The following is a 26,110-nucleotide window of genomic DNA, read 5'->3' on the forward strand; positions in this document are numbered from 1 at the left end:
TAACGTGGACCGACGTCAAGACGTGCACAGGAAGCGAAATTACTTCTGTGTTTTCGTTCCATTGGAAGTACGTCTGTATTCTGTGTATGTTCCGTCGGACGTCGTGTAAACAATATATGATATTCGGTTGTGCACCAGTGAGGAACATTTGAGTAAATGCAGTGCCGTGACTACCTGGATTACAATTCCTCGGAAATACGTAATGGATGAATGTACTTCCTCATAGTCCATAATTACGGAACAAATATTATTAGGTACCGTTTCTCTCGAAGCGCGGCCGCGGTGATGCCATGTGAACTGCTTCATTGAGATGCTTCTGGTGCTGAGGAGTAACTGCATGAAAATGTGTTTGCACCTTCTATAATGAAATTCATCTCTGACTAGGGAAAGAAATAATGTGAGGAGATGAAATGTACAAGGCAGCAGAGGGGCACTGACAACGTTTCTGATTTCCATGCTGTGTAAACATGAGGCACAAGTACTGTTTTTGTTTCCCTCATGTACTTCAATTGCAGTCACAGTCATCGTGCAATTTATGAACTACAAGTAATTTTGCAAAGTGATCCAGTTTTGTTTGCTGTTTTTTATAAATGCAGTTAATATTTTATGATGTTTGGGATATAACGATTTTAAATGGTTATGTTTTGGCTAGCTAATACTTCCGCGATAGACGATTAATGCAGCTACTGCCATGTTATAGTGGAATGGGGCTAGCCCTGGTAAGCATGTTATGGTTATTTAGGGAATTAGGAATGCTTGTAAATGTCGGTGCGCCTGGCTGGGAAGGCCCACTGTGCAATGTATGTTTGCATGATAGAGTTTGGTTGAAAGGGTAGTGTAGTGAATGATGTTGTGAATGATTACACTTACCTTATGAGGAAGAGTGGGTGTGTGCGTAACAATATATTCTCATAACAATAACCAACAAACAACACAATGAAAGAAAATTGTGTTTTTTTTCCTGTGTAGTGTTTAACAATTTTAAAGGATTTTCAGGTCTTCAAATTCTGGATGTTATATATTGTTATAATATATGTTGATATTTTTGTGTTATGCAATCCAAAAGGCAATGATGTTGACATAATAGTATTTAATTCATGATGAGAACTGTCACAAGGAAAATGTTAGTGGCAGCATAATGTTAGTGGCACAGCATCGTTCTGATGCCATGTGAAAGCATAATGTTAGTGGCACAGCATCTTCTGATGCCATGTGAAAGCATAATGTTAGTGGCACAGCATCGTTCTGATGCCATGTGAAAGCATAATGTTAGTGGCACAGCATCTTCTGATGCCATGTGAAAGCATAATGTTAGTGGCACAGCATCTTCTGATGCCATGTGAAAGCATAATGTTAGTGGCACAGCATCGTTCTGATGCCATGTGAAAGCATAATGTTAGTGGCACAGCATCTTCTGATGCCATGTGAAAGCATAATGTTAGTGGCACAGCATCGTTCTGATGCCATGTGAAAGCATAATGTTAGTGGCAGAGCATCGTTCTGATGCCATGTGAAAGCATAATGTTAGTGGCACAGCATCTTCTGATGCCATGTGAAAGCATAATGTTAGTGGCACAGCATCTTCTGATGCCATGTGAAAGCATAATGTTAGTGGCACAGCATCGTTCTGATGCCATGTGAAAGCATAATGTTAGTGGCACAGCATCTTCTGATGCCATGTGAAAGCATAATGTTAGTGGCACAGCATCGTTCTGATGCCATGTGAAAGCATAATGTTAGTGGCACAGCATCTTCTGATGCCATGTGAAAGCATAATGTTAGTGGCACAGCATCGTTCTGATGCCATGTGAAAGCATAATGTTAGTGGCACAGCATCTTCTGATGCCATGTGAAAGCATAATGTTAGTGGCACAGCATCGTTCTGATGCCATGTGAAAGCATAATGTTAGCGGCACAGCATCTTCTGATGCCATGTGAAAGCATAATGTTAGTGGCACAGCATCTTCTGATGCCATGTGAAAGCATAATGTTAGTGGCACAGCATCGTTCTGATGCCATGTGAAAGCATAATGTTAGTGGCACAGGATCTTCTGATGCCATGTGAAAGCATAATGTTAGTGGCACAGCATCTTCTGATGCCATGTGAAAGCATAATGTTAGTGGCACAGCATCGTTCTGATGCCATGTGAAAGCATAATGTTAGTGGCACAGCATCTTCTGATGCCATGTGAAAGCATAATGTTAGTGGCACAGCATCTTCTGATGCCATGTGAAAGCATAATGTTAGTGGCACAGCATCGTTCTGATGCCATGTGAAAGCATAATGTTAGTGGCACAGCATCTTCTGATGCCATGTGAAAGCATAATGTTAGTGGCACAGCATCTTCTGATGCCATGTGAAAGCATAATTTTAGTGGCACAGCATCTTCTGATGCCATGTGAAAGCATAATGTTAGTGGCACAGCATCTTCTGATGCCATGTGAAAGCATAATGTTAGTGGCACAGCATCGTTCTGTGAAATATCTATTTTGCACTTGGACTCAGATCTGATCAATCTCTGTCGTGGTGTTTTATTTCTCGCGCTGTTCTTTCTCAGCTGCGTTGTTTTAATGTGATCTTTGTTTTGTGAGTTTTCTTTTCTGTCCTTCCTACTTTTCAGTGTTTTCTATGGCAGGGTGTATATGTGAATGAATAATTTGATGGCGCAAATGACAGATGTTTCTGAGAAGAATGGTGGTGTGATATAGTTGGGTGTGATGTAATTTTGATAAGGATATAAATTGAATGGGTCTTATGAATGTTAGCTAGTTCCTGATGGTTGCGTGAGTACGCGGTTGTGCTGGGTGTGGCAGACCCTTGTCTCCAGGTGGCAGATGGAGTGGGAGGAGATACACTTTGATGGTTGAGAGTGTAGCAAGGAATGTATGTGCTCGCAGGTGGCAGCTGTGAGGCCTGGGAGTGGCAGTCCCGGGCAGGTGGTGATTTGTGTACTTGATTGTGTTGAATGTTAGTTACGTGAATGTGGTATACGCTTTTATGGATGTGAATGTTGTATGGTTTTTACAGATGTGCAAGAGTGTGGAAATTTTGATGGTCTCTGAATGCCTGGTTTGTGATATCTTGTTTGTGTGTTCGTTTGGAAGAGAGGGAGATGTGTAGTATTGATTGTATCTATCTGCACTGGGTGCACACAGTGCTAGCAGTAGAATACAGTGATGTCATCCAGAATGTTATGGGACCTGAGGGTTCCAAGAGCTACAGTTGATAACACAGGATGGGAGAACCTTACTGAAGGGATATCATCTATTTAGCTCCCTGCCTTTCTAACCAACTAGCCCTGTAACTTATGAATAAACATAATCCTTTTATGTACACAAGTCTCCAGTGCCTTACCTGATTCCTAATGACTTCTTACCATCCTCCTACACCACAAATGGCGACGAGGATGGGATAAACAGGTGTTTTCTGACTCCAGATAAACTATTATACATAGCCTGTTCATCCCAAGATAAAAGGACCCACTGAAGAAATTCTGCTGACTCCTGGCATGATGAAAATGCTTTTGGCAGAGGTCCATGATGAGCCGAGCAGTGATGATGCCCAGTGCCAGTTTCCTATGAGAGGATTTCAATACAACCTACTCACAGTGTAAGTCCTGCTATTGTATATGTTGAGGAGTCTCCGTTTTGCTATCAACTAAGGTACTGCGCAGTATTGGCTGCGGCATTGCAGCAGCGTTTAAATTAAGGGCCCGGGTGCTCATTGCGGCTGCTGCGTTACAGGGCTATAGAAGGATTGTGATCCCTCTTTTAATGCAGCTGCTAATAAAGTACTGTGAATGAAATGTGTTAGAGATGCTCATCGCAGCGTACACAGGACTTTAGTACTGCCGGAATAGAGCGTTGTACCCAGCAATGACATTATGTACAGTTGCAGCCATGACCGTTGGAGCTGGTTGCAAGGCTGAGTTCCGTACATCAGGATGACTGCTGGGTTAATGGTGACGTATTACCCAATCCTTGGAGTTTGGCGGAGTTCCGAACGCTGGGTTCCGGAGTGTTCCTTTACATTCTTGTCTTATTCTGTGTGAGGGCGGAATGAAAATAACATTAGAAAAGATGCCCTATTAACGTGGACCGACGTCAAGACGTGCACAGGAAGCGAAATTACTTCTGTGTTTTCGTTCCATTGGAAGTACGTCTGTATTCTGTGTATGTTCCGTCGGACGTCGTGTAAACAATATATGATATTCGGTTGTGCACCAGTGAGGAACATTTGAGTAAATGCAGTGCCGTGACTACCTGGATTACAATTCCTCGGAAATACGTAATGGATGAATGTACTTCCTCATAGTCCATAATTACGGAACAAATATTATTAGGTACCGTTTCTCTCGAAGCGCGGCCGCGGTGATGCCATGTGAACTGCTTCATTGAGATGCTTCTGGTGCTGAGGAGTAACTGCATGAAAATGTGTTTGCACCTTCTATAATGAAATTCATCTCTGACTAGGGAAAGAAATAATGTGAGGAGATGAAATGTACAAGGCAGCAGAGGGGCACTGACAACGTTTCTGATTTCCATGCTGTGTAAACATGAGGCACAAGTACTGTTTTTGTTTCCCTCATGTACTTCAATTGCAGTCACAGTCATCGTGCAATTTATGAACTACAAGTAATTTTGCAAAGTGATCCAGTTTTGTTTGCTGTTTTTTATAAATGCAGTTAATATTTTATGATGTTTGGGATATAACGATTTTAAATGGTTATGTTTTGGCTAGCTAATACTTCCGCGATAGACGATTAATGCAGCTACTGCCATGTTATAGTGGAATGGGGCTAGCCCTGGTAAGCATGTTATGGTTATTTAGGGAATTAGGAATGCTTGTAAATGTCGGTGCGCCTGGCTGGGAAGGCCCACTGTGCAATGTATGTTTGCATGATAGAGTTTGGTTGAAAGGGTAGTGTAGTGAATGATGTTGTGAATGATTACACTTACCTTATGAGGAAGAGTGGGTGTGTGCGTAACAATATATTCTCATAACAATAACCAACAAACAACACAATGAAAGAAAATTGTGTTTTTTTTCCTGTGTAGTGTTTAACAATTTTAAAGGATTTTCAGGTCTTCAAATTCAGGATGTTATATATTGTTATAATATATGTTGATATTTTTGTGTTATGCAATCCAAAAGGCAATGATGTTGACATAATAGTATTTAATTCATGATGAGAACTGTCACAAGGAAAATGTTAGTGGCAGCATAATGTTAGTGGCACAGCATCGTTCTGATGCCATGTGAAAGCATAATGTTAGTGGCACAGCATCTTCTGATGCCATGTGAAAGCATAATGTTAGTGGCACAGCATCGTTCTGATGCCATGTGAAAGCATAATGTTAGTGGCACAGCATCTTCTGATGCCATGTGAAAGCATAATGTTAGTGGCACAGCATCGTTCTGATGCCATGTGAAAGCATAATGTTAGTGGCACAGCATCTTCTGATGCCATGTGAAAGCATAATGTTAGTGGCACAGCATCGTTCTGATGCCATGTGAAAGCATAATGTTAGTGGCACAGCATCGTTCTGATGCCATGTGAAAGCATAATGTTAGTGGCAGAGCATCTTCTGATGCCATGTGAAAGCATAATGTTAGTGGCACAGCATCTTCTGATGCCATGTGAAAGCATAATGTTAGTGGCACAGCATCGTTCTGATGCCATGTGAAAGCAAAATGTTAGTGACACAGCATCTTCTGATGCCATGTGAAAGCATAATGTTAGTGGCACAGCATCGTTCTGATGCCATGTGAAAGCATAATGTTAGTGGCACAGCATCTTCTGATGCCATGTGAAAGCATAATGTTAGTGGCACAGCATCGTTCTGATGCCATGTGAAAGCATAATGTTAGTGGCACAGCATCTTCTGATGCCATGTGAAAGCATAATGTTAGTGGCACAGCATCGTTCTGATGCCATGTGAAAGCATAATGTTAGTGGCACAGCATCTTCTGATGCCATGTGAAAGCATAATGTTAGTGGCACAGCATCTTCTGATGCCATGTGAAAGCATAATGTTAGTGGCACAGCATCGTTCTGATGCCATGTGAAAGCATAATGTTAGTGGCACAGCATCTTCTGATGCCATGTGAAAGCATAATGTTAGTGGCACAGCATCGTTCTGATGCCATGTGAAAGCATAATGTTAGTGGCACAGCATCTTCTGATGCCATGTGAAAGCATAATGTTAGTGGCACAGCATCGTTCTGATGCCATGTGAAAGCATAATGTTAGTGGCACAGCATCTTCTGATGCCATGTGAAAGCATAATGTTAGTGGCACAGCATCTTCTGATGCCATGTGAAAGCATAATTTTAGTGGCACAGCATCTTCTGATGCCATGTGAAAGCATAATGTTAGTGGCACAGCATCGTTCTGTGAAATATCTATTTTGCACTTGGACTCAGATCTGATCAATCTCTGTCGTGGTGTTTTATTTCTCGCGCTGTTCTTTCTCAGCTGCGTTGTTTTAATGTGATCTTTGTTTTGTGAGTTTTCTTTTCTGTCCTTCCTACTTTTCAGTGTTTTCTATGGCAGGGTGTATATGTGAATGAATAATTTGATGGCGCAAATGACAGATGTTTCTGAGAAGAATGGTGGTGTGATATAGTTGGGTGTGATGTAATTTTGATAAGGATATAAATTGAATGGGTCTTATGAATGTTAGCTAGTTCCTGATGGTTGCGTGAGTACGCGGTTGTGCTGGGTGTGGCAGACCCTTGTCTCCAGGTGGCAGATGGAGTGGGAGGAGATACACTTTGATGGTTGAGAGTGTAGCAAGGAATGTATGTGCTCGCAGGTGGCAGCTGTGAGGCCTGGGAGTGGCAGTCCCGGGCAGGTGGTGATTTGTGTACTTGATTGTGTTGAATGTTAGTTACGTGAATGTGGTATACGCTTTTATGGATGTGAATGTTGTATGGTTTTTACAGATGTGCAAGAGTGTGGAAATTTTGATGGTCTCTGAATGCCTGGTTTGTGATATCTTGTTTGTGTGTTCGTTTGGAAGAGAGGGAGATGTGTAGTATTGATTGTATCTATCTGCACTGGGTGCACACAGTGCTAGCAGTAGAATACAGTGATGGAACCCAGAATGTTATGGGACCTGAGGGTTCCAAGAGCTACAGTTGGTAACACAGGATGGGAGAACCTTACTGAAAGGATGTCATCTATTTAGCTCCCCGCCTTTCTAACCAACTAGCCCTGTAATTTATGAATAAACTTACTCCTTTTATATACACAAGTCTCCAGTGCCTTACCTGATTTCTGATGACTTCTTACCATCCTCCTACACCACACCTATTAATTAATGAGGAGAAGGCCTCTCATATCCGGAACGCACAGTAAACTGGGAACATTGCACCTATGAAAATTGGTGAAACAAGACTGCACAGTGTATGTGTGAAATCTCCATATAATGATGGTCTAGACACAATACCCAGTAAAGAGCACTTTTGTTGACAAACTTCTTGTGCATGCTTGCTATGATGGTGTGTCCCAGCCCCTGCTACTAGCTAAACTGAACTGACTGGATATGTGTCGTCTTTAACTTATTCAACATATCTAATCTTGTAACTTTCAGACCATCCTTCCGATATCTTCGACACCTCATGGCTTTTGTCTTCGCCACAAAGGAGATCAACCACAACCCTGACATCTTACCAAACATCACATTGGGTTATAAAATATATAACTCCTGCTCTAGTGTCACTAGAACTGTTCTGGGCACTCTGAGCATACTCTCAAACAAAGGAGAACCTGTTCCAAACTACAGCTGTCACAGGAAAAGTGTATTGGCTGGTTTCATTGGAGACATTTCATCAGTAACATCTTACGAAATAGCTCAACTCGTCAAACTTTACAAGTATCCACAGGTAAGATGCTTCGAAATAATCAGGTTGTGTTCATAATGTATTATCTTCTCGAATCATCCAATCACTCTCAGGAGTAATGTTAATCTATGTGGCTTAAGACATTGGGCCTCATCACGAGCTGGGCGGTATCCCAGCAGTATTTCCACTGGGATACCGCCCGCGCTAATAGCACTACTGCCACCCGGTCCGGCGCTATTCCCCATTCCCCATTGGGGCCATTTGGGAATTCCCCATTCCTAATTGGACCTAATGGGGAATTTTCGGCGGGATTACCGTCGGCGGTATGACCGCATGGTAATAGCACCAAAAATCAGCAAATTCCCAGGGGATTTCCCCCCCAGCTCAGAGCTGGGGATAAATACCGCTAAAACTGTGATTTGGTGGACCCTTAAATGCGGCAGTAATTGTGTTATCGCCGCATTTAAGGGTTACTGCCCAACTAGTGATGACCATGATTATATTTTTATAAAAATTGAAAATAGGGGCATGGCATAATCAAATAAGTAATGCCATACCTGGAAAAGATAATTGAAAATTAATTAGCCAAAGCCATTATGTAACAGGGTGATGCATTACACATCTTATTGGGAGACAGGTGTATGGGGGCACACAATATATCTTGTATGCCTTATTTATAATTTGTCTCACCTCTTAACTATCTCCAATCCCCACTGTCCTGTGTTCAAAAACACCCCAGTGAGCCCCACTCTGAAGGTGATGAATGTAGGCAAATTAGAAGGATAGAACAGTATCCCCAAATACCCTGAGGGGAGAAAGACACATGGTTATAGTATCTGACACACAAAAGGAAAATCGGAAAAAGGAATGCTGCTGTAACGTTCTTTTAGTTATACGTTCACTTTTCCCCTTCCGGTACACCATCAGTGTTTTAAATTTGTTTTTTTTTTATAAAAGGGGAAAACGCAAGACACTATATACAAATCAAATTAAGCCTAGTCCACACGGTGCACTGTATTAAAAAAAACAATATGTATATATACACCTTACTTCTGAGGCAACCTGACCTGGGCTGTCTAAGGGTCTCTGATGCTGTTTTCTTGATCTTTTCTAGGTCTTCACGCTCTCTCAGCTGGTGATGGCTTTGGAATTCTGGCAGTAGCAGCAACAGTGTGTATGGACCCCAAACCTATTTTAAGTTGGCCAGACTGAGTATGTCAGATGCAGCCCAGCGTTCTGTGTAGCAATGGGGGCCCAACAGCACTTTTCAACCTGGGCCATGTCTGCCAGGTCTGACCTAGGGATTTCTGATGGGCCACCTGACAAGGGGGGCCCCTTTAATTTATACGCAGCCTAGGAGTGCTAAACACATTGAGCGCTCCTGTGCTGTGGGGGAGAGCCATTCATTTAATGGGACTGGGGAAGTAGCGTAGCTTTTGGACATCTTGGGAAGGTAGCCGCTCCCCTACTAGGCACAGGAGCGCCAGCATGAAGGCCCAGAAAGTGATGGTGGCGGTGTGGAGCGGCTGCAAACCCTTAAGGGTTTTTTACCATTATGAACGCGGCCCTCGGCTCACACCTCAAAAATAAAAATTCTCAAATTTCTAGAGTAAAGGGACCCTCGCCTAATCACATGCTAGGGTACTTTACACTAGCCTTTTTGTTTTTATTCTGGGCTCCCCGGCATGGTTTCACACACCGGGGATCCTTTTTTTCATCCCCCGCACGCTGGTTACAGTTATCCTAAGAATCCCACGGTATTGTAACTTACCACTTGCAATTACTGCAAAATAAGGTGGTTAGAGTCATCTCCCTATTGAAGCTTTGGGGTCCCATCACACCTGCCTTGAAAACACTGCAATAACTTTCCTTAGAAATAAGAATACTCTTCAAACATGTTAACAATGCTATTAAACAAAAACCTGTCAATTACTTTGCACTAAACTACATGAAGTGCACCCAGATCAGGGACACAAGATCTGCCTCACTGCACCTAAGGAGCACCCCAACCACAGACATAAACAACCAGGTGGGCAGTCAAGGTGACAGATGCTTTGGGCAGCAGTCGCTGCACCCTGACTCACCCTCAGAGATTCCTCATCCCTTCCACTCCCACATCTCGAGCAAACACCAGTCTTCTTCACTGACCGACTCTGGGAAACATGGAAATGATAAACCATGTGTCGAGGCTGAGAAAGGATGAAACAGTACTGGCACCTGATATGGACAAATAGAACAGAATCATTCCAGTTTAGCCTTGCAATTTGAATTCACCAAAGGACACATACACACATTCACCCAGACATGTAGACATACTAGCACTCTCATACACCAGACCCCTGGGCAGACATCCGTTCACACTCAAACCCACGCACCTGCTCATCAGCACGAGTCACATACAAGCATCTCCTCACGTATAAACATATACACTCTTCACAAGCACATTTCATACATATGTACACACATCAGACATTTACGCACGCGCACGTTGCTGGCTGTGAGATGTGGCTGGTGGAATGGAATGGGAGGAGAAGCACGAAAAGGAGAGGTGGATGGTTGGATGGCGACCAAAGCAGCCACTTAAACTGGGGCTACAAGTGTTGGTACTTGAAAAAAAAGTACACCCAGGCCCACAGAAGCATCTTTGTAATAGGCGCTCTCACTGGAAGTTACCTCCCCCAACAAGAAGTTAGATGCCAAAAAAGGGTACTAGGTTCCCTAAACTCACTACCCAAACAATAAAGTAAATGCTGGGTTTGAAACGTAACCAACGTGTCAAAACATAAGGGTGATTCAAATGATGTATCTATATTCAAAGAGTTTGTGTTAGATATAAGGATACAATTTGTATTCAAGTTTGAGCCAATTTCAAAAGAATACGTGTTGAGTATGACAATGCAATGTACAATTAAATATGAGCCAGCATATGTTTCAAGTCAACTACAATTACAATTATAGACCCAATAAAAAACGAAAAAACAATAGCAGGTGAATATATGATAATACATCAAACCCAGTTCCTGATCAAATTATAAAATGAGTAAAAGAGATAAGAATGTAGAAGTAAAGTAACTTCAAGATAGACATGTAGAGACATGAGAAAAACATGGTTAGTTAAATAATGTTACATCTTTCTTTCCTCACAACCATTCTCTCAACTTGCCTGTGGTAACTGTATTATTTCACAAATTATCTCAGTGACTGATTCCAAAAACGTATAGCATCTAGCCTTCTGACTAATTGTTTGAGAATTCTTGCCTTGATCCAAATTTAGTTCTGCTAGGTTTGTGGGCAATGCTGAGAAACAGTAGCTCACACCTCTGCTCTCAATGAATCCCCAAAGATCTTCATTTGCCACTTGCTGGTGGCACAGAGGTAATGTACCCCAGATTCCACTGTATTTTGGTATTTTGCGTTACTCCCAATAAATTCAAATCTGCAAGTATCACAATCAGTGCTTTAAGAAGCAGGAGGATTTGAGGGGTTGGGGCTGCTGGGCAGAAGTGCAGCAGGATGTGCAGTAATCTGCACAGTCACTTTGCTTCAATCAATTTGTTACATGAGGATCGCTATTGCAGGATCACTCGGTGGAGGTGTGTTAGGGAGCATTCTCATAAATGTGCCAATTCCCTCTACCTTAAAGCCCTCCAGCTCTTTTGCGAAACTTTGGGACTTTGAACTTTTCAAATCAATGGGCCTCATTACGACCCTGGCGGTACGGGGTTAACGGCGGCGTAAAAGGTGCCGTTGCCGTTTACCCCGTACCGCCTCATTACGAGGTCCCCTCGCAGGACCCAAGAAGTAAAGCCTGGTCAAACCAGGCGTGCTTACCGGGTCCCGCGAGGGGAAGATGGAGCAAACAACGGGCCAACTCATAATGGCCCGTTGTTTGCTCCGTCTCCCATTCCCATTCATCCCTATGGGGGCTGAAATGGGAATGGGGAAGGACTGGGTCCGGGTCCTTGGAGGGAGGAATTACTGGGCCTTCCAAACTCAGAATGGCCCGGTAATTCCTCATTCTGTGGACCCGGATGCGATTTCGGCGGCAGCCATGCCGCCAAAAGCAGGCTTTCCCAAGGTTTAAATACCTTCTCTGGGATCAACTACAGTTTCCCAGAGCATTGAGGTGAAATTGACTTCACTTAGTCTTTTAAATTCCTAAGTAACCCCTCCAGACCCAATAGAGTGCTGGAGGGGTTACTTAGTATCCCCTGTGTCTAAATACTCATATAGCAGTCAAATGCTACCCTTTCCTCTCAAAATGACTGGTGGCAGTGGTTTTACAACGAACTACCATGAATTTTCCCAACCGCGAACTTTCAATAGCTCCGGAACCGTTAAATCGCGGGAGCCATGTTTTTCAAGATGGCGTCTGAGCCCCCTTTGTTTAAACAGGACCCGATCTTCTTTTTTCGCCATTTCTTTTTGGAAAGGGCCTTCTAGAGTCTCTGAGTGCCAAACCTGGTTTGGTCTCTTTGTTAATTCACCTTTGGTGGGCTTCAGGACTGAAGACCGCCTCTGGCGCCCGAGTGTTTGGGGTGGGCAGGAAGTGAGGGAGGTGCCCGAAACTCACTGTGCTTAGCCTCCTAGGAGACCCAAATGCACTCTGTTGTAATTTGCTGGCTGACTTTCTGGCAAGGACAGCCACCCTGCTGGGTGAGTGACAGCTAGTCTGGAATGAATGAGAGAGAACTGAATAAAAGGCGAGTCCCTTGGCTTGGAAGGCAGAGTCGACCACTGGAACGAAGGAACCGAAGAAGAGCTTACGAGGACAGCTGCTGCAACTTCTGGAGCATTGGTTTGCCCGGTGAAGCCCTGCTGCATGTCCGAATCGCCAAGTTCACGTTCACAGAGAAGCCCCTTCAATTACAACTTCTCCCTTTGAGTTGGTGGGACCAATCAACTCGACAGTAAGCCACATGGACACCTTATCTCAGAGCTGGTTGAATTTCTTCAGAGTGCTGCAGGAAACTGTATAATCAGGGAGAGGGACACCAGTTTGTGTGCTTTACTCACAGGAACTGAAATTGAAGTTTGCCAAGTGCCAGCCTTTGACTGTCCTAGTGCAGTGCAGGAGTCCCCCGACGTCCTCCCTCTTGTCCCCACGACTGAGGCCCAATAACAGCTAGATCTCCAGGAACATAAGTCTTCAGCTGCCTCTTTTTCTTCATTGTAAGGTACTGTGAAACAAGACTGAGAGAACTTACATCTAGCGGTGAAAGTGCTTGAAACCTTTGCAACTCGCAGGCCTAATCAGCTTGTGACCCAACATATGATTCTTCTTTTTACAAACTACTTCTGAGTACTTTTGCAGAGACTTTACTGTTTACTTACCAGAACCGCTTTATCCTATCCAAGACTTTAGCCCATTGACTTTGGCCTAGCCTATTGAATTGAATTGACTCTTCTGGTGAACTCAAAGTATCTGCACTGTCTAAGAATAATTGTCATCTTTTTATGTTCTGATAACCTATGCCTTTTTGCTCTTCCTTCAAAGTATTTTAAACAGTAATTGAATGCCTCAGAAACTTAGAGTGTACAGTACTGAAGTATATTTGTGTATAATATTTAACTGCCTCCTTCTAGTGAATCTTTTATAACTGACTGTTGAATAAATTAATAAGTGTTTAACTAAGAAACCTTGAATGTAAGAGTTTATTTGAACACCTGTGAATGTAGACCTCTGTGTAACAGCATTACTGCTCACATTCCCCTCTTGAGATAAGCCTGGCTGCTCAGCACCGCTACCAAAACTGTGTAGTACAGACTTATACCAAAGGTTGGTTTGCTTACACCTGCAGTCATAGTTGTGTGTAGTGTTCCCAGTGTTCGCCTAACAAGGTGGTGTTACAAGAGTTGCTCTCAGCGCAGTGTGTGGCATGGAAGTGCAGACAGAAATAGCTTCAATGACTTTGTTGTGTGAGGACCGCTATTGCAGGAGCACTCGGTGGAGGTGGTGCTACAAGAGTTGCACTCAGCACGGTGCTCAGAGCAGAAGTGCTTCAGTAAAGTGCAGTGATCTGCAAAGCCACTTTACTTCAGTTACTTGGTTGCGCGAGGACCACTATTGCAAGAACACTGAACACCTGAACATATTGAGACACCTAGACATATCCTTACTGAGTGTGTAACTATGGGCAGTGTTTGTATGACATTGCTAGGAACTTTTGTGTCAGACTATGATTATATTAAGAGCGCTGATTTCTGGGTATACTGTTCGAATACAGATAACCAAAGGATACACATTGCTCTTTATCAGGTGTGGGGAAATAGCCAGAAGTCGACTTGCGCTAATGATCTGATGAAATGTATGGGTATTATAACGTATTATAAGCTAATAGAAGCCAAAATTTCATTTATGAGGTGAAATTGGTAAAGTGGCTTTTTGACTATCTACGTATCTTGGATGTAAAAGATAGGGTATCTTACATCTTAAGACCTTGGTTGGATGTTATAAGAATATGTGACATCCGATGTACATGGATACTGCACATATTTACCCAAGGGAATTAGATAGAAATTGGATTGCGATAATTGAATATTTAGTAAAACAGTAATGAATTTTTAATTTTTGATTTTTAATGTGATAATTATAAAGCACTGTGTTGTACTGTATAATGTGTTTGTATGGCAGATGTTTTAGATGTTTCAGATTTGGAGTTATGAAATGTAATGTGCATGTTAATTTTATGAAGATTTTGTAAAGTTTCTTATGAAACTAAACAAATAAAGAACAATAATAATAATAGATACATCACTGGTATCGGTGAAGCGATCCATACATTCCTTGCTGAACTGCTCAATTACCTTAATGCCCAGGGATGCAAGCCCTGAGGCACAAGTTCAATCCATTATCTCACCAAAAGAGGTTTATGTGATGTTTGAACAAAAAGGCAAAACCAAAAAATCTCGTCAACAGACTCAATCACATTTGAAAAAGTCCACAAATATTAAAGCACTCTTCCAAAATCTAAATAAGAGCTGCATGATATTTCTTCACAAAATTCCTTATATTGTACTGGAGGATGAACCCGTAGCTGAGCAACCTCATTCAAGCATAAAGAAATGAAGGGGCAAAGAGTAAAAGAAGATCCCCAATTTCAAAAGAAATCCTACAAAGTGGCAACAACTATTCCACCAGTTCATGCAAGACCTTCTACAGATCCTGTTGAATTGACAGAAAATGATGGATAGAAAATGCTGAATGCACAATAAATGCGCATTCATGAAATGCTGAATTCCAATATATCAAACAGGGGATTGCGGTGGTGTCTCACTCTCCCCATGTTCGATATAAATGGATTCAGTGGCTGTGGGGTGTCCCCCGCTTTGTAGGGAAGTAGTGCGGCGAGGAATAATAAAGTTGAAAAAAGAGAAGAACAGGATAGTGCCACACTACCACGCAAGTCCCTACCCATTTTAGGGGTAGGAGACAAACAACGCACGGGGAAGGGTGACAGGAGGATTGGACAGGAGAGAAGTTAAGTGGCAACAAGCAAAGGTAAGCGAAGGTAAGTCGGGAGTGGGGGTCACGAGTAGGTGGAAAGCGGGATTCGACATTTTGGTAATGCAAAGCTTTCCACTTGGCAAAATTCTGCTGCGTTTTTCCCGCTGCGATTATTTCACGTATATCCATCCTGCCATTCTGGTAGAACAATCATGCATGGGCTTGTTGGCCAGTATGCAGCTACTTCATGATCTATCAACTTACTTTCTTGAGGAACAAGCACTTCCTACTCTGCCATCTAGCTACGTGGAAAGTATTCCTAGAGTTAATACAATTACTTGTCTAGGATATGAGAATATAAAGGAATTTGACACCCTAGCAGAAACTGGCAAAGGAGCCTGGAACTACATTTGCTGCAAAGGAACACAAATCATTCTCATCTTCTCTGCACCACACTTCTATCTAGGCCGGAACATATTGCACCTACAGATAATATGGTTACTTTAAATAGAACAAATGTCCTATTATGATTAGGCACAATTCCTTGTTTGAGATTTTTGAAATCTAGTGACATGGATTAGTTGGAATTTGTACAGGGATCTAAAATGGATAAGGTTATTCTTCATGCACGATCTAGAAAAATGGTGGACACATAATTGTTGGCTGCTCCTACTTAACTTGTGTTGGGGTATGATTTGGTGGGCATTAAGGATAGAAAAGACATGTGGCCTTACATTCAAAATGATACACTAGGCATTAAACCTTCTCCTAAATTAACAAATATGTTGCTGAGAGCAATAACTTGTGATAACAATATAGCCTTTGGTAGAAAGGTGTCACTTGTCTCCAGGCCTGAGGATGTTATTGCACCCGACCCCCAAAACTGGAAATGGTTGACAAAAGCATTGCATGTGCTGATATCGATGGCACTCAACACAGGTCCATGTCTTTAGCAAGCACGATTCAGTAATTCTGTCCTGCAACATGAAAGTCTTTTCTCACATCTTTGGGGATCATTTAGATGACCTTCATCTGCGGAAATGTGAAGTTGTTTTGCTACCAGAAGTTTGGTTAAGGGATACACTCCTCCTAGATTGGTACACAGTATTCCTGAACCCAGCTTTGAAGGGTCACAAAGGAAAACCTTATGGTGGGCTCTTAATTGCGATACATAATGGAATTGGTCTAACTGCAACTATGTGCCCAGACCTTTCCCCTTATGTTCAAGTGGTTAAGCTACACTATGTAAAAGCTTCTTACCCCTGGAAAGAGCCACTTTTACTTATTAATGTATATTGGAATCCACAGTCAGTAGCAGAGCGTGACTTATTTGAGAAATGTATCAACATATTTGAGGAGTGAAGATCTTTTGATAATGGGAATAGCATGTTGTTGGTAGGAGATCTTAATTGTATATTTAACAAAAATTCCAGGAGTAATGATTGTAACCCTGCACACCAATATAAAAACTCCAGTGATCAATGTCAAACATGGTTTCAACTGATGAATGTAGGGGATTTGAAGAACTGAACAGCATTTTAAAGGGTGGTGTGCCCTCGCAATACACATGGGGCAGGGGATCATCTGCAGCTATACTCGATTACATGTTTACCATTTTCCTCTTTTCTAGAGGTTGTTCCTGGGTAACAGTTATGCATAGAGATAGAAGTAATCATTGAGCTCTTTGACTCTCCTGGGTAACATCTAAAGTAGAAATACCTAGACCTAAGGGCTCTGATAACATCACCTTGAACCACAGGGGAAATCGCATTCCATAGCATCCGACTCAACCTCTGTACATTTACTTTGAAAAACGCAAAACAACCTAATTCTAACAATACACCCCTCCATACCCATTGTTTTGATAACAACGTCTGAGGTTAAAAGAAAATTAAGGCAGAACATTAGAAAGCTTCGGGGAATACATTCTGAGGAGGCTAGTAGACAGAAATGGATTTTAATGCTAAAATACACAAACCAGATGAGAACGTACAAGTGCTATTTAGTCCAGCAGGATTCTGAATTAATGCTGGAAGTCTTGTTATCAAATAATTTGGTCAATTTCTGGAAAATCATTAATAGAGATGGTGGACACCAAGTATTTCATCAAATTAACCCTTTTACTTTAGGGTGTTTGGATCCATTTTATCCTCTGTATTTTCAACACAGTTAGCAGATAAGATTAGTTCATTGCATTTGGTCAACTCTACATGGAAATTAGATTTCACAAGGGAAGACATCTTGTAAATATTTATGCAACTAAAACCGTCAAGAGCTCCAGGAATGGATGGGCTACCCAATTTACCCTGAAGGTAAGCCCAGAACTACGGTCTTGAATCTTATTTGACCTGTTTGAATGCATTATATTGTTAGGGCCCACACTCTCCTCTTGGAAGACCTCTCATCTGGTTTCCATATTTAACAAAGGGGATAGGTGTGACCCGAAAAACTATCGTCTGATAGCCCTACTAAATGTCTCCAGTAAAATCTTTTCTGTTTTTCTGTTGAAACACTAAAAGCATGGGCTACACAATCTGGAAGGGTGGACTCCCAAAAAGTGGGGCTTAGGAAAGGAATGGGGACATCCCTGAATGGCTTCAAATTATCTCATTTACAAAATAGATCTAGGGCCAAAAAATAAACCATATATCTAGCCTCTTTAGATAATTTTCTCTGACACTAAGGGCTTCCCCTGTTTCTTGGCTAGCTTATGCGAATGACCTGGTCTTGTTAGACTATACACCAATTGGGCTTCAGCACCAGTTGACAGACCTGGAATCTTACATAACAAAACATTATTTGGAAATCAATTCAACAAAATCTGAAATCATGTTGTTATCTAGTTCTCTTAAAAAAACCTACATTTGTCTGGTCTTGATAGAGGAAAAATCCAAGCTAAATGATTGCATAGAAAATGTGGCCACTTTTGCATGCTAACAATTATTTACTTTTACAAAGTTCCCATAGTACCTATTGTGACATATGGTGCAGAGACCTCTGGCATGCTAGATCGCACCTAGTGGAGGAAAGTCAAGGGCACATTCGGGAGGTACGTCCTTAACATTCCGAAGGAAGTCCCGATCCAAATCATTAGATTTGAACTTGCTCTTCTATCCATTGAGGTGACAGTCATATGGAAAATCCTGTCACTTTATAGAAAAATGTTAGATCCACCCCATAGATCATTGTTCAACAACATGAAGCAGGAACTTCCTGACCGGGCTCTAAAGGAATGAAAGCAATTCTGTGATACACAGTTAAGTGAACTAAATGGAACAGAGCAATGTCTAATTAGCCAAACTTTTACCTCAAAGAAGAAATTATGGTTAAAAGATTGCTTTATAACCATAGAAGTGTGCTCAAAATACACGCTTTTTTAGATTTGTATAGAGAAAGACCTTGTTGCAACTCAGAAATACTTGAATAAATTCCCTGGTCCTAAAAGGCGACAGCTTATTAATTTAGATATAAATATTCTTCCCACCAATAACATTTTGGGAATGAGGCAGAATTGTCTGAGATCGAAGACATACTATAGATTCTGTTAGAATAAGACCAAGATTCAATCTTGAAAACATCTCTTGGTTGCGTCCTTTTTTAGTCTCATTATGGCAGAATTTTTTTTTGCATCTTATAAATGCTTTTCTCACCTACACCAGCTGAATTCTTGGACAGGATTTTAAAAGGAAATAACATTTCTAATCTTAGTTGTGTCAATATTCTTGTTATTACTATTTCATACTACTTTTAAAAAGCTACTTCCCATGGTTACTGCAATTTCTTATTACTTTTAACAATGTTATGAATATCTTGAACTCTGTCAAATTTGATAACATTGTTATCTATTGATATAATGCAAAGGCTGTGTACTGTCATGATTGAATATTTTGAATACTTTTCGTATTTCTGCACTTTGATTTCTACTCAATATGCACAAATCCTGTATAATGTAATCTATAATTTTACTCTTGTGAAAGGTCTGTTCCAAGCTTTAACACAATAAATACATAAAATAAATATGTTTATGAGTATTTAACATTGTGGTGACTGCCCTGGAGACTGCCTGTTCCTTTCCCAGAAGTGTGCGTTTGGACTATATGAGTGGGGACATGAGCCTAGTCATGTCACCTTAATGAGAGACAATCATTTAAATGTAAACCATTTAAATAGAAATCTTGAGAGCTGTGTTCCGATATTCCTCTTGAACACATGGTTGTATCTCTAAACTGTTGGCAGCCACCAAATAACATAAGGACTGCTGCATTTAAGCTTCCTTAGTTATTTTCTTGGCATTCCACTCCAAGTAAGGAGCCAAAGGAAAGACCACCCAGACACCATCTAAATATAATCGACGCACCAGTCATAACTGGCTTTAGCTATACAGCCTCAGTCTCAAAGGCAGGCAGAGTCCATTATCAAATATGGCAACCACCATGTCCCACCCACTCTCACAGGACACAATTGTAGGCTGTTTAACTGAGTCCTGGCTTTCCACAACGGTTCCCTATATGGGGTATGTGCCCTTTCCTCCTTGTTTCGTTAAGGCACTCTCTGTCACACCTCTTGATAGTGACAATTAAACATTGTCTCATATTAGCTTCACAGCTCCCTTAGTAAACTTTAAATGTTGCAGCAGAAAATCCTTTGTTGAAGGTTTCATTAGCAACATCGTTCAACGATTGAGCCTATATTTAATGAAAACCTTTGTTAACCTCACTGTTAGTATCCCGGTCCAGTTTAAGTCCATGCCTTCAATGTATATTCAGATATTGTAGCTGCAGTGTTCTGATACATTTCGGGAGGTAAGAATTCAGCAGGTTGGCTGGGTCTTCAGAAAATGTCAGTGCTGCACATCAAAACCTCCCGTTGGATTTTCCTCAGATATTCCAACCTGGCCAAATTATCTACACAGTTCGTGTTACTATGGCAGCAAAAGTTACCAGAAATTCCTTCTAACTTTTAATGCACTCACAGGGGTACCTGTATCGCTCTATGCAGGTTCTACTTGCAGAACAGCAATAGAAGGGCTACCGGTGTTAATCAGGAGCCATGTGATGGACCCTCCGGGGTGGTGAGATTCTTGGTAGATCCACAGATGATTGAAAGCATTGGCACAGCTTGTGGACCCTGGCACTCTTCACCCTCTGTTGTCCAATGTCCTTCCCTTCTCATGACAGGATCTTGAACAGATCATAGGCTCTTGTCTCAAGGCATTGGTGGCTTACAACTAAGTTGGTCCAACCAGTTGCAGCAGAAATGGCACCAGTCTAGTCATCTGCTCATAGCTAGTAGAAGGCCTGTGTAACTGCGCTCAAAGAGTCTAGAAGCTTTGCAAGTTCAGCAGAACATTTGTGCAATTCATCTTGATTTGGCTCCTTTGCCATTCCCTCAGGTTCATCGCATTGGTCAACAAAGTATTAGTGCAGACCATCCGGTAAACAGGGACCTTTGGAACTCAGCACCAACTCAGCTACCGGCTATGGGCATGCAAACCTTAACTGGGCCAATCATTACAGCAGCATCACTCATTTATATTTCACTTTTTTATTTCGGATTTGTTGAAGAACAATACATAAAACAACATCACCAAGAATAACAGTAAAATAGGTCCTGGTGAGATAAAAACAGCCCAACATGAATATAAAAGTATAAATAGACACAAGACGCTAAGCACAAAGGAATAGTACATCACTTTGAAGAGGAAGACAAGGTTTTCCTTCTTTTCCAATCGCTTTGTAAATACCATGTAAATATAAAAGTGCTAGCAGTGTCTGGTACACTGAGGAGTAGCATAAAAGCTGGTCTCCAACAATTAAGACCAAACCCCCTAAGAATCAAATCCTCCCTCTAGCAGCCTCATAACATTAAGAGCTTACTTCTTAATACTTTCACTGGGACCACGCTAAGACTAGATGGATTTGCAGAACTGACTTTCAGATCCACAGTTCCAAGAGTTTTTTAACATAAAATAGCCATTTCGAATTCTATACAATCATTGCTAGACTCATTAAAGGTTTATTTCAGTCACACTTCAGGGGGTGTGTCACGTATTTAGTCTGTTCTTAAACACCTCAAATTCACAATGCAGACAAAAACCTCCAAGAAGCATTTAGAGTCCAATAAGCATCCATTTCGGAATATGCATTTTGCTTTTCACAAGCAAGTTGCAGTTATAGTATGTTTTTTCAGCCATTGTCTCGGCTACGATCAACACAGGGAATTCCATCTCTGTGTCCTCCGTCACTTGACAACATCCTTGCGCCTAAAAGCTTGTGTACAGTGTAGAAATGTTTGACCATAGCACATAAAGCGGCCCTTGATTTCATTGGACACAATTAACGCTAATGTGTCTTTCTTTCCTATCTCCATGTCATGCTTTTCAGGATGTTTGTTTGCATGTTGGCGGTAACGAGTGCCCAGAGTACGATATGCCGTGTGAGCCTGCTTCTTTTCCTGCGCTCCTCTAATAAATTCTTTAATACATAGTTATGAACCCTCCCAATGGTATGTATTTTGCCAACCTCTGAAGCCTGAAAAGTAGATCAACTCAAGCGTCACATTTGGCCAACTTGAACTGGCCTGCTGTTAAATCCCAGTTACGAGTTAATGGTATCCACTACAGAGTGTGATTTGCTTTCTGACTTGCTCATTTTACTATATTGTTAAGCTAGCTAAAGCTGGTAGGATAGCTCAGGGGGTTGAGCGCTTGCTGCTGCGATGTGTGTGATCTGCAGGTTGCAGGTTCGAATCCCGACAAAGCCAACTCAGCCTTTCATCCTTCTGAGGTTGATAAATGAGTACCAACACAGGTTGGGTGATATTGTATGTCTATTTGTTCTACATAAAGTGCTTAAGCGTAGTGCTATATAATAACACATCATTATCATTTGGTCTTGGACATCTGCTTGCATTCACAGTAATTTGGTAATATGGGCCTGTACACACTTATATTAATGATACATATGATTGATATGATATGATATTTATAACGCACTTAATACCCAGAGGTTTCTAAGCGTAGACCTGGGGTTCAAACCTGTGTTGCTCCGTGTTGTCATGCTTCCAAAGCAAGCACGTAGCCCCTGAGCTATCCTCCCGAGACGATCCATTATCACATTACAGTGACATTGTAACCATGTTTTTCATAGTGTACATAGGAACAATGCAATGTGATGCTACTTTCTGTTTTATCAAGGGGTGAAAGCTCATGTTCCATCACTTCCTGTGATGTAACTTCAGGGTGGGGTCAAATGACATCCCTTCCTGATATGTCATCAGCGGTCAAGGGTCATGTGATGTTACTTCCGCTACCCCTGGCATTTTGGTGAAATGACGTCCCTGCGTGTATGATCAGAAAATTGGTCAGATTATCCCCTTGGTCTGACCAAATGGAGCAGGCATAAGCAGTAACATATCAGAAATGTGGGTGGGCCTGGTTTATAGATGGGTGATATAATGTGTCGTGGTCAAGGACACACCCGAAAGACGTGTGAGAAAAATATTCTCTTCATCTTGAAGCCTGTTCAAATGACCCGTACCCCGCAATTCACCACCATGGACTCCTGTAGCCACACACTTTCCTCTAATATCAGTAAGAATTTGGCTTACACATGAAGGTTTCACATTTTTGTCTAATCTAAGAATACTGCCTATTGACTTTCATTTTACGACTACGCAAGGCTACGTCATCCTTATAGGTCAGGTGACTATTAAAGGTTATTCCTAGGTATTGAAAACTCTGTGTAACTTTTAACCTTTGTCCATCCAGTAGACTCATGGGGTCATGAAGATGTTGGGTCGGAAAACACACAACATAGCATTTATTAATATTTACCTTCAGTCTCATGTGAGTCATAAAATGTGCATAGAGTTTGGAGAGACTTGGGTTTTTTGATAAAACAGCTGCCACCTCTACATACCATAAGATGGGCAACTTTCTGACTTCACATTGTGCTACATCTGCAAGAAGTCTTTCTGGGAACAAAGCCACATTGTTGATCTAGAGGTTAAAAAGGAGTGGTGCTGGTGCACACCCCTGCCAAACGCTGCTTTTCCATGTTGATACTTCTTCTCAAATCTCCTGTTTGATCATAACGAATAGAGACAGTAGAGATGGTATGTAAGGACTCAAAGACTCTCAGCAAAGGCCTTAGGCTGCCCATTACATCAAGGGTATTCCACAGGCAACAACCTGTCTACGTAATCAAAAGCTGAATTAAGATCCATAAAAGCCATGTAGGCAGGGGTCCCCAATAGAGAAAACATATTTGGGCAGGACCAGATAAAGATTGATGCATTGATTGATCATTCCCATCCCAGTCCTAAAACCCAGCTGAATGTTGGCAGGAGATTATTCTCAGAGACCTTTCAACAAACAACCACAGAGAACATCTTTGATGTCCCATCCAGCACTGTGATGGAGCGATAGGATGATGGTAGAGATGGGGTACCTTTTTTATAAATGGGTACAATGGTCCCAATCTTCCAGCTTGCAGGGATAAAATGTGAGGCTGAAATGGCATTAAAAAATCCTGTCACTCATAGACATGGTGGGGCTGCACTGAATGTGCAGCGGGGAGCGTTCTAAGGAGCAATCCCCGCTGGACATGCGCAGTGCAGGCCGTCCCAGGTTGGCACTTAAAAGCCGACAAAACCGGCTGAAAAGGATGCCTGGCTGCATTAGGAAAGAAACACCCACAGGCATCCTTTTCTTATCAACAAGCCCTCTGTCCTGTCCCTCAAACAGACTAGGGTGGGGTCAGACTTTGCAGACACCACCACGGTCTGTGCAAGAGATAGGACTGGGGGTGGGGAACTGATGGTGGGTCAGGTGTCAGTCCCTAACTGCCTCTGAGCATTGACCCTCATCCAAGGTAGGGGACTGGGGCGACGACGAAACAGTGATGCCACTGTCCCACCCACATGCAGGATCTTGGGAAAGAGAAAAGAAGCCACGTTTCAATGTTACAAGCACTTAACTCTCTCCTTTAAGTCTGAAAGCACCCACTTTAGGGCTGCTGTGAGAATGAGTGGTCTCCTGTCTCATCTCTACCCTTCCACTCTCATGGCATGCAGGCACTAACCCCACATCACAATTTCAATTGCCTAAAAATGTATGCATATTAATGTAGGTTCTAACAATGAAATGCTTTACTGTCTGTGCCGTTTATGGTCTGTGTCCTGTTCTGTCCGGCTCTCTAGGTCAGCCAGGTTGGGTCAACACAGTCCAACATTTTGGGGATGTGGGGCCTCTGAAGTCCGGTCAACTCAATGGTGTTGCACCACTGCTGGAAAGAGGCAGCAGCCTATGTGTGACACACAACTTTCGTGGATGTTTTATTTTAAGTCTAATGTATTAAATAATATTTGCATGTCCTGCTCTACAAGCTTAGATGTTGTGTTTCCTTTTTGCCATGACTCAGGTTTGCTGAAACTCTGGATATCATTTTATAATTGGCAATCTGCAAGGGACGGCTGTTCTATTTTGATGTGTCCACAGATCTCTGGCCCTCGTTTCTTTAACTATTTCCTATTTCCAGCAGATCAGTTATGGGGCGCTAGATCCTCTCCTTACTGAGAACAATGAGTTTTCATCCTTTTACCGGACTGTCCCCAATGAGCGCTCACATTACACTGGAATCTCCCAGGTGTTAGAACATTTTGGCTGGACCTGGGTTGGGATCCTGACCTCTGATGATGACAGCGGGGAGAGAGCAGTGCAAGAACTAAGGAATGTGATCACCCAGACTGGAGGTTGCGTCGAGTTTACCTACAGGTTTAACAGTGAGATGAATGTCGCTGGTACGGATAGAACAGAAATCATTATCAATGCCATTCGGAAGGCCACAGCGCAGGTGATCATTTTGTCCGGCACAGGCACATCAATGATGCAGTATTTCCTACATCGTGATTGGAAGGATGTGCCTCATAAAATTTGGATTACATCAGTGACTGTGACATCATTTAAAGATTATTCTTTTGACAAATACCTGCAACTATTTAATGGTAGCCTGTCGTTTTCAATCAAGACTGGAAAAATAATCGGATTTAAAGAGTTTCTCTCCGATATTAAACTATCCATGTTTCAAGACTATGATGTTTTTGATGAACTGTGGTTGGATGCTTTCAAGTGTAAATTGATGGATAGAGAAAGCCTGCACCAAGATACTGCTGAATATATATCACACCTTCCCTATTGCTCTGGAAATGAGACCTTACAAAGTCTTGACTCGTCCATCTATGATGTCTTCAGCTTTCGAATCACACACAGGGTTTACATAGCTGTCTATGCAATGGCACATGCCTTACATGACATGTATCTTTCTGACCCTAGACCTGGAGCTGTGAGTGCTGCTGAGAGACCAAGTCAGGAACAAAGGCCATGGAAGGTAAATGGTGTTCAGCACAGAAGCAGCTGCAGAGCAAACATGTGCATCTTGCCAATGAATACCTGTTCAAGTCAAGGAGGCTGCACTCACCCAGACACTATGTGATCATTGGTAAAGTGGCCCAAACTCTGTGTGGTGTGTTTAGAATAAGAAGTATGCACATGGGGAAGCTGGGTAGGAAGTGCTATTTTTTTGTGATCTCAGTAATAATGGTGAGGTTTCCTAAAGAACGGGAGAGAGATGGTTCCCATAGAGGTAGTAGAGGTAGTGGAGGGAGAGGAGGGACAGAGGTTTAAAGCTGATGAGAGTGAGTCTTGCACTCAATAATAAAAAGGCCTGTTTAGTCCCAGGGAGTCAGAACCTGGCATGTGAGAGAGATGGTGTGAGCACCATGGAAGTAGTGGAGGGAGCGGAGGAACTGAGGGT

At 42.1% G+C, this 26,110-nt stretch overlaps 1 protein-coding gene across 1 annotated transcript in view; it reads left to right on the forward strand.

Annotated features, from left to right (window-relative positions):
• LOC138510689 (vomeronasal type-2 receptor 26-like) overlaps positions 1-26,110 on the forward strand; it is a 338,579-nt gene that overhangs the window by 149,205 nt on the left and 163,264 nt on the right. The window contains exons 3-4 of the mRNA XM_069626464.1: positions 7,600-7,891; positions 24,839-25,684. Coding sequence (XP_069482565.1) covers positions 7,600-7,891; positions 24,839-25,684 — 1,138 coding nt within the window. The remainder of the gene's footprint in view (positions 1-7,599; positions 7,892-24,838; positions 25,685-26,110) is intronic.

Source organism: Ambystoma mexicanum, chromosome 6p (assembly GCF_040938575.1).
Source record: "Ambystoma mexicanum isolate Mex_15411 chromosome 6p, UKY_AmexF1_1, whole genome shotgun sequence".
In the NCBI taxonomy this organism is placed as follows: domain Eukaryota; kingdom Metazoa; phylum Chordata; class Amphibia; order Caudata; family Ambystomatidae; genus Ambystoma; species Ambystoma mexicanum.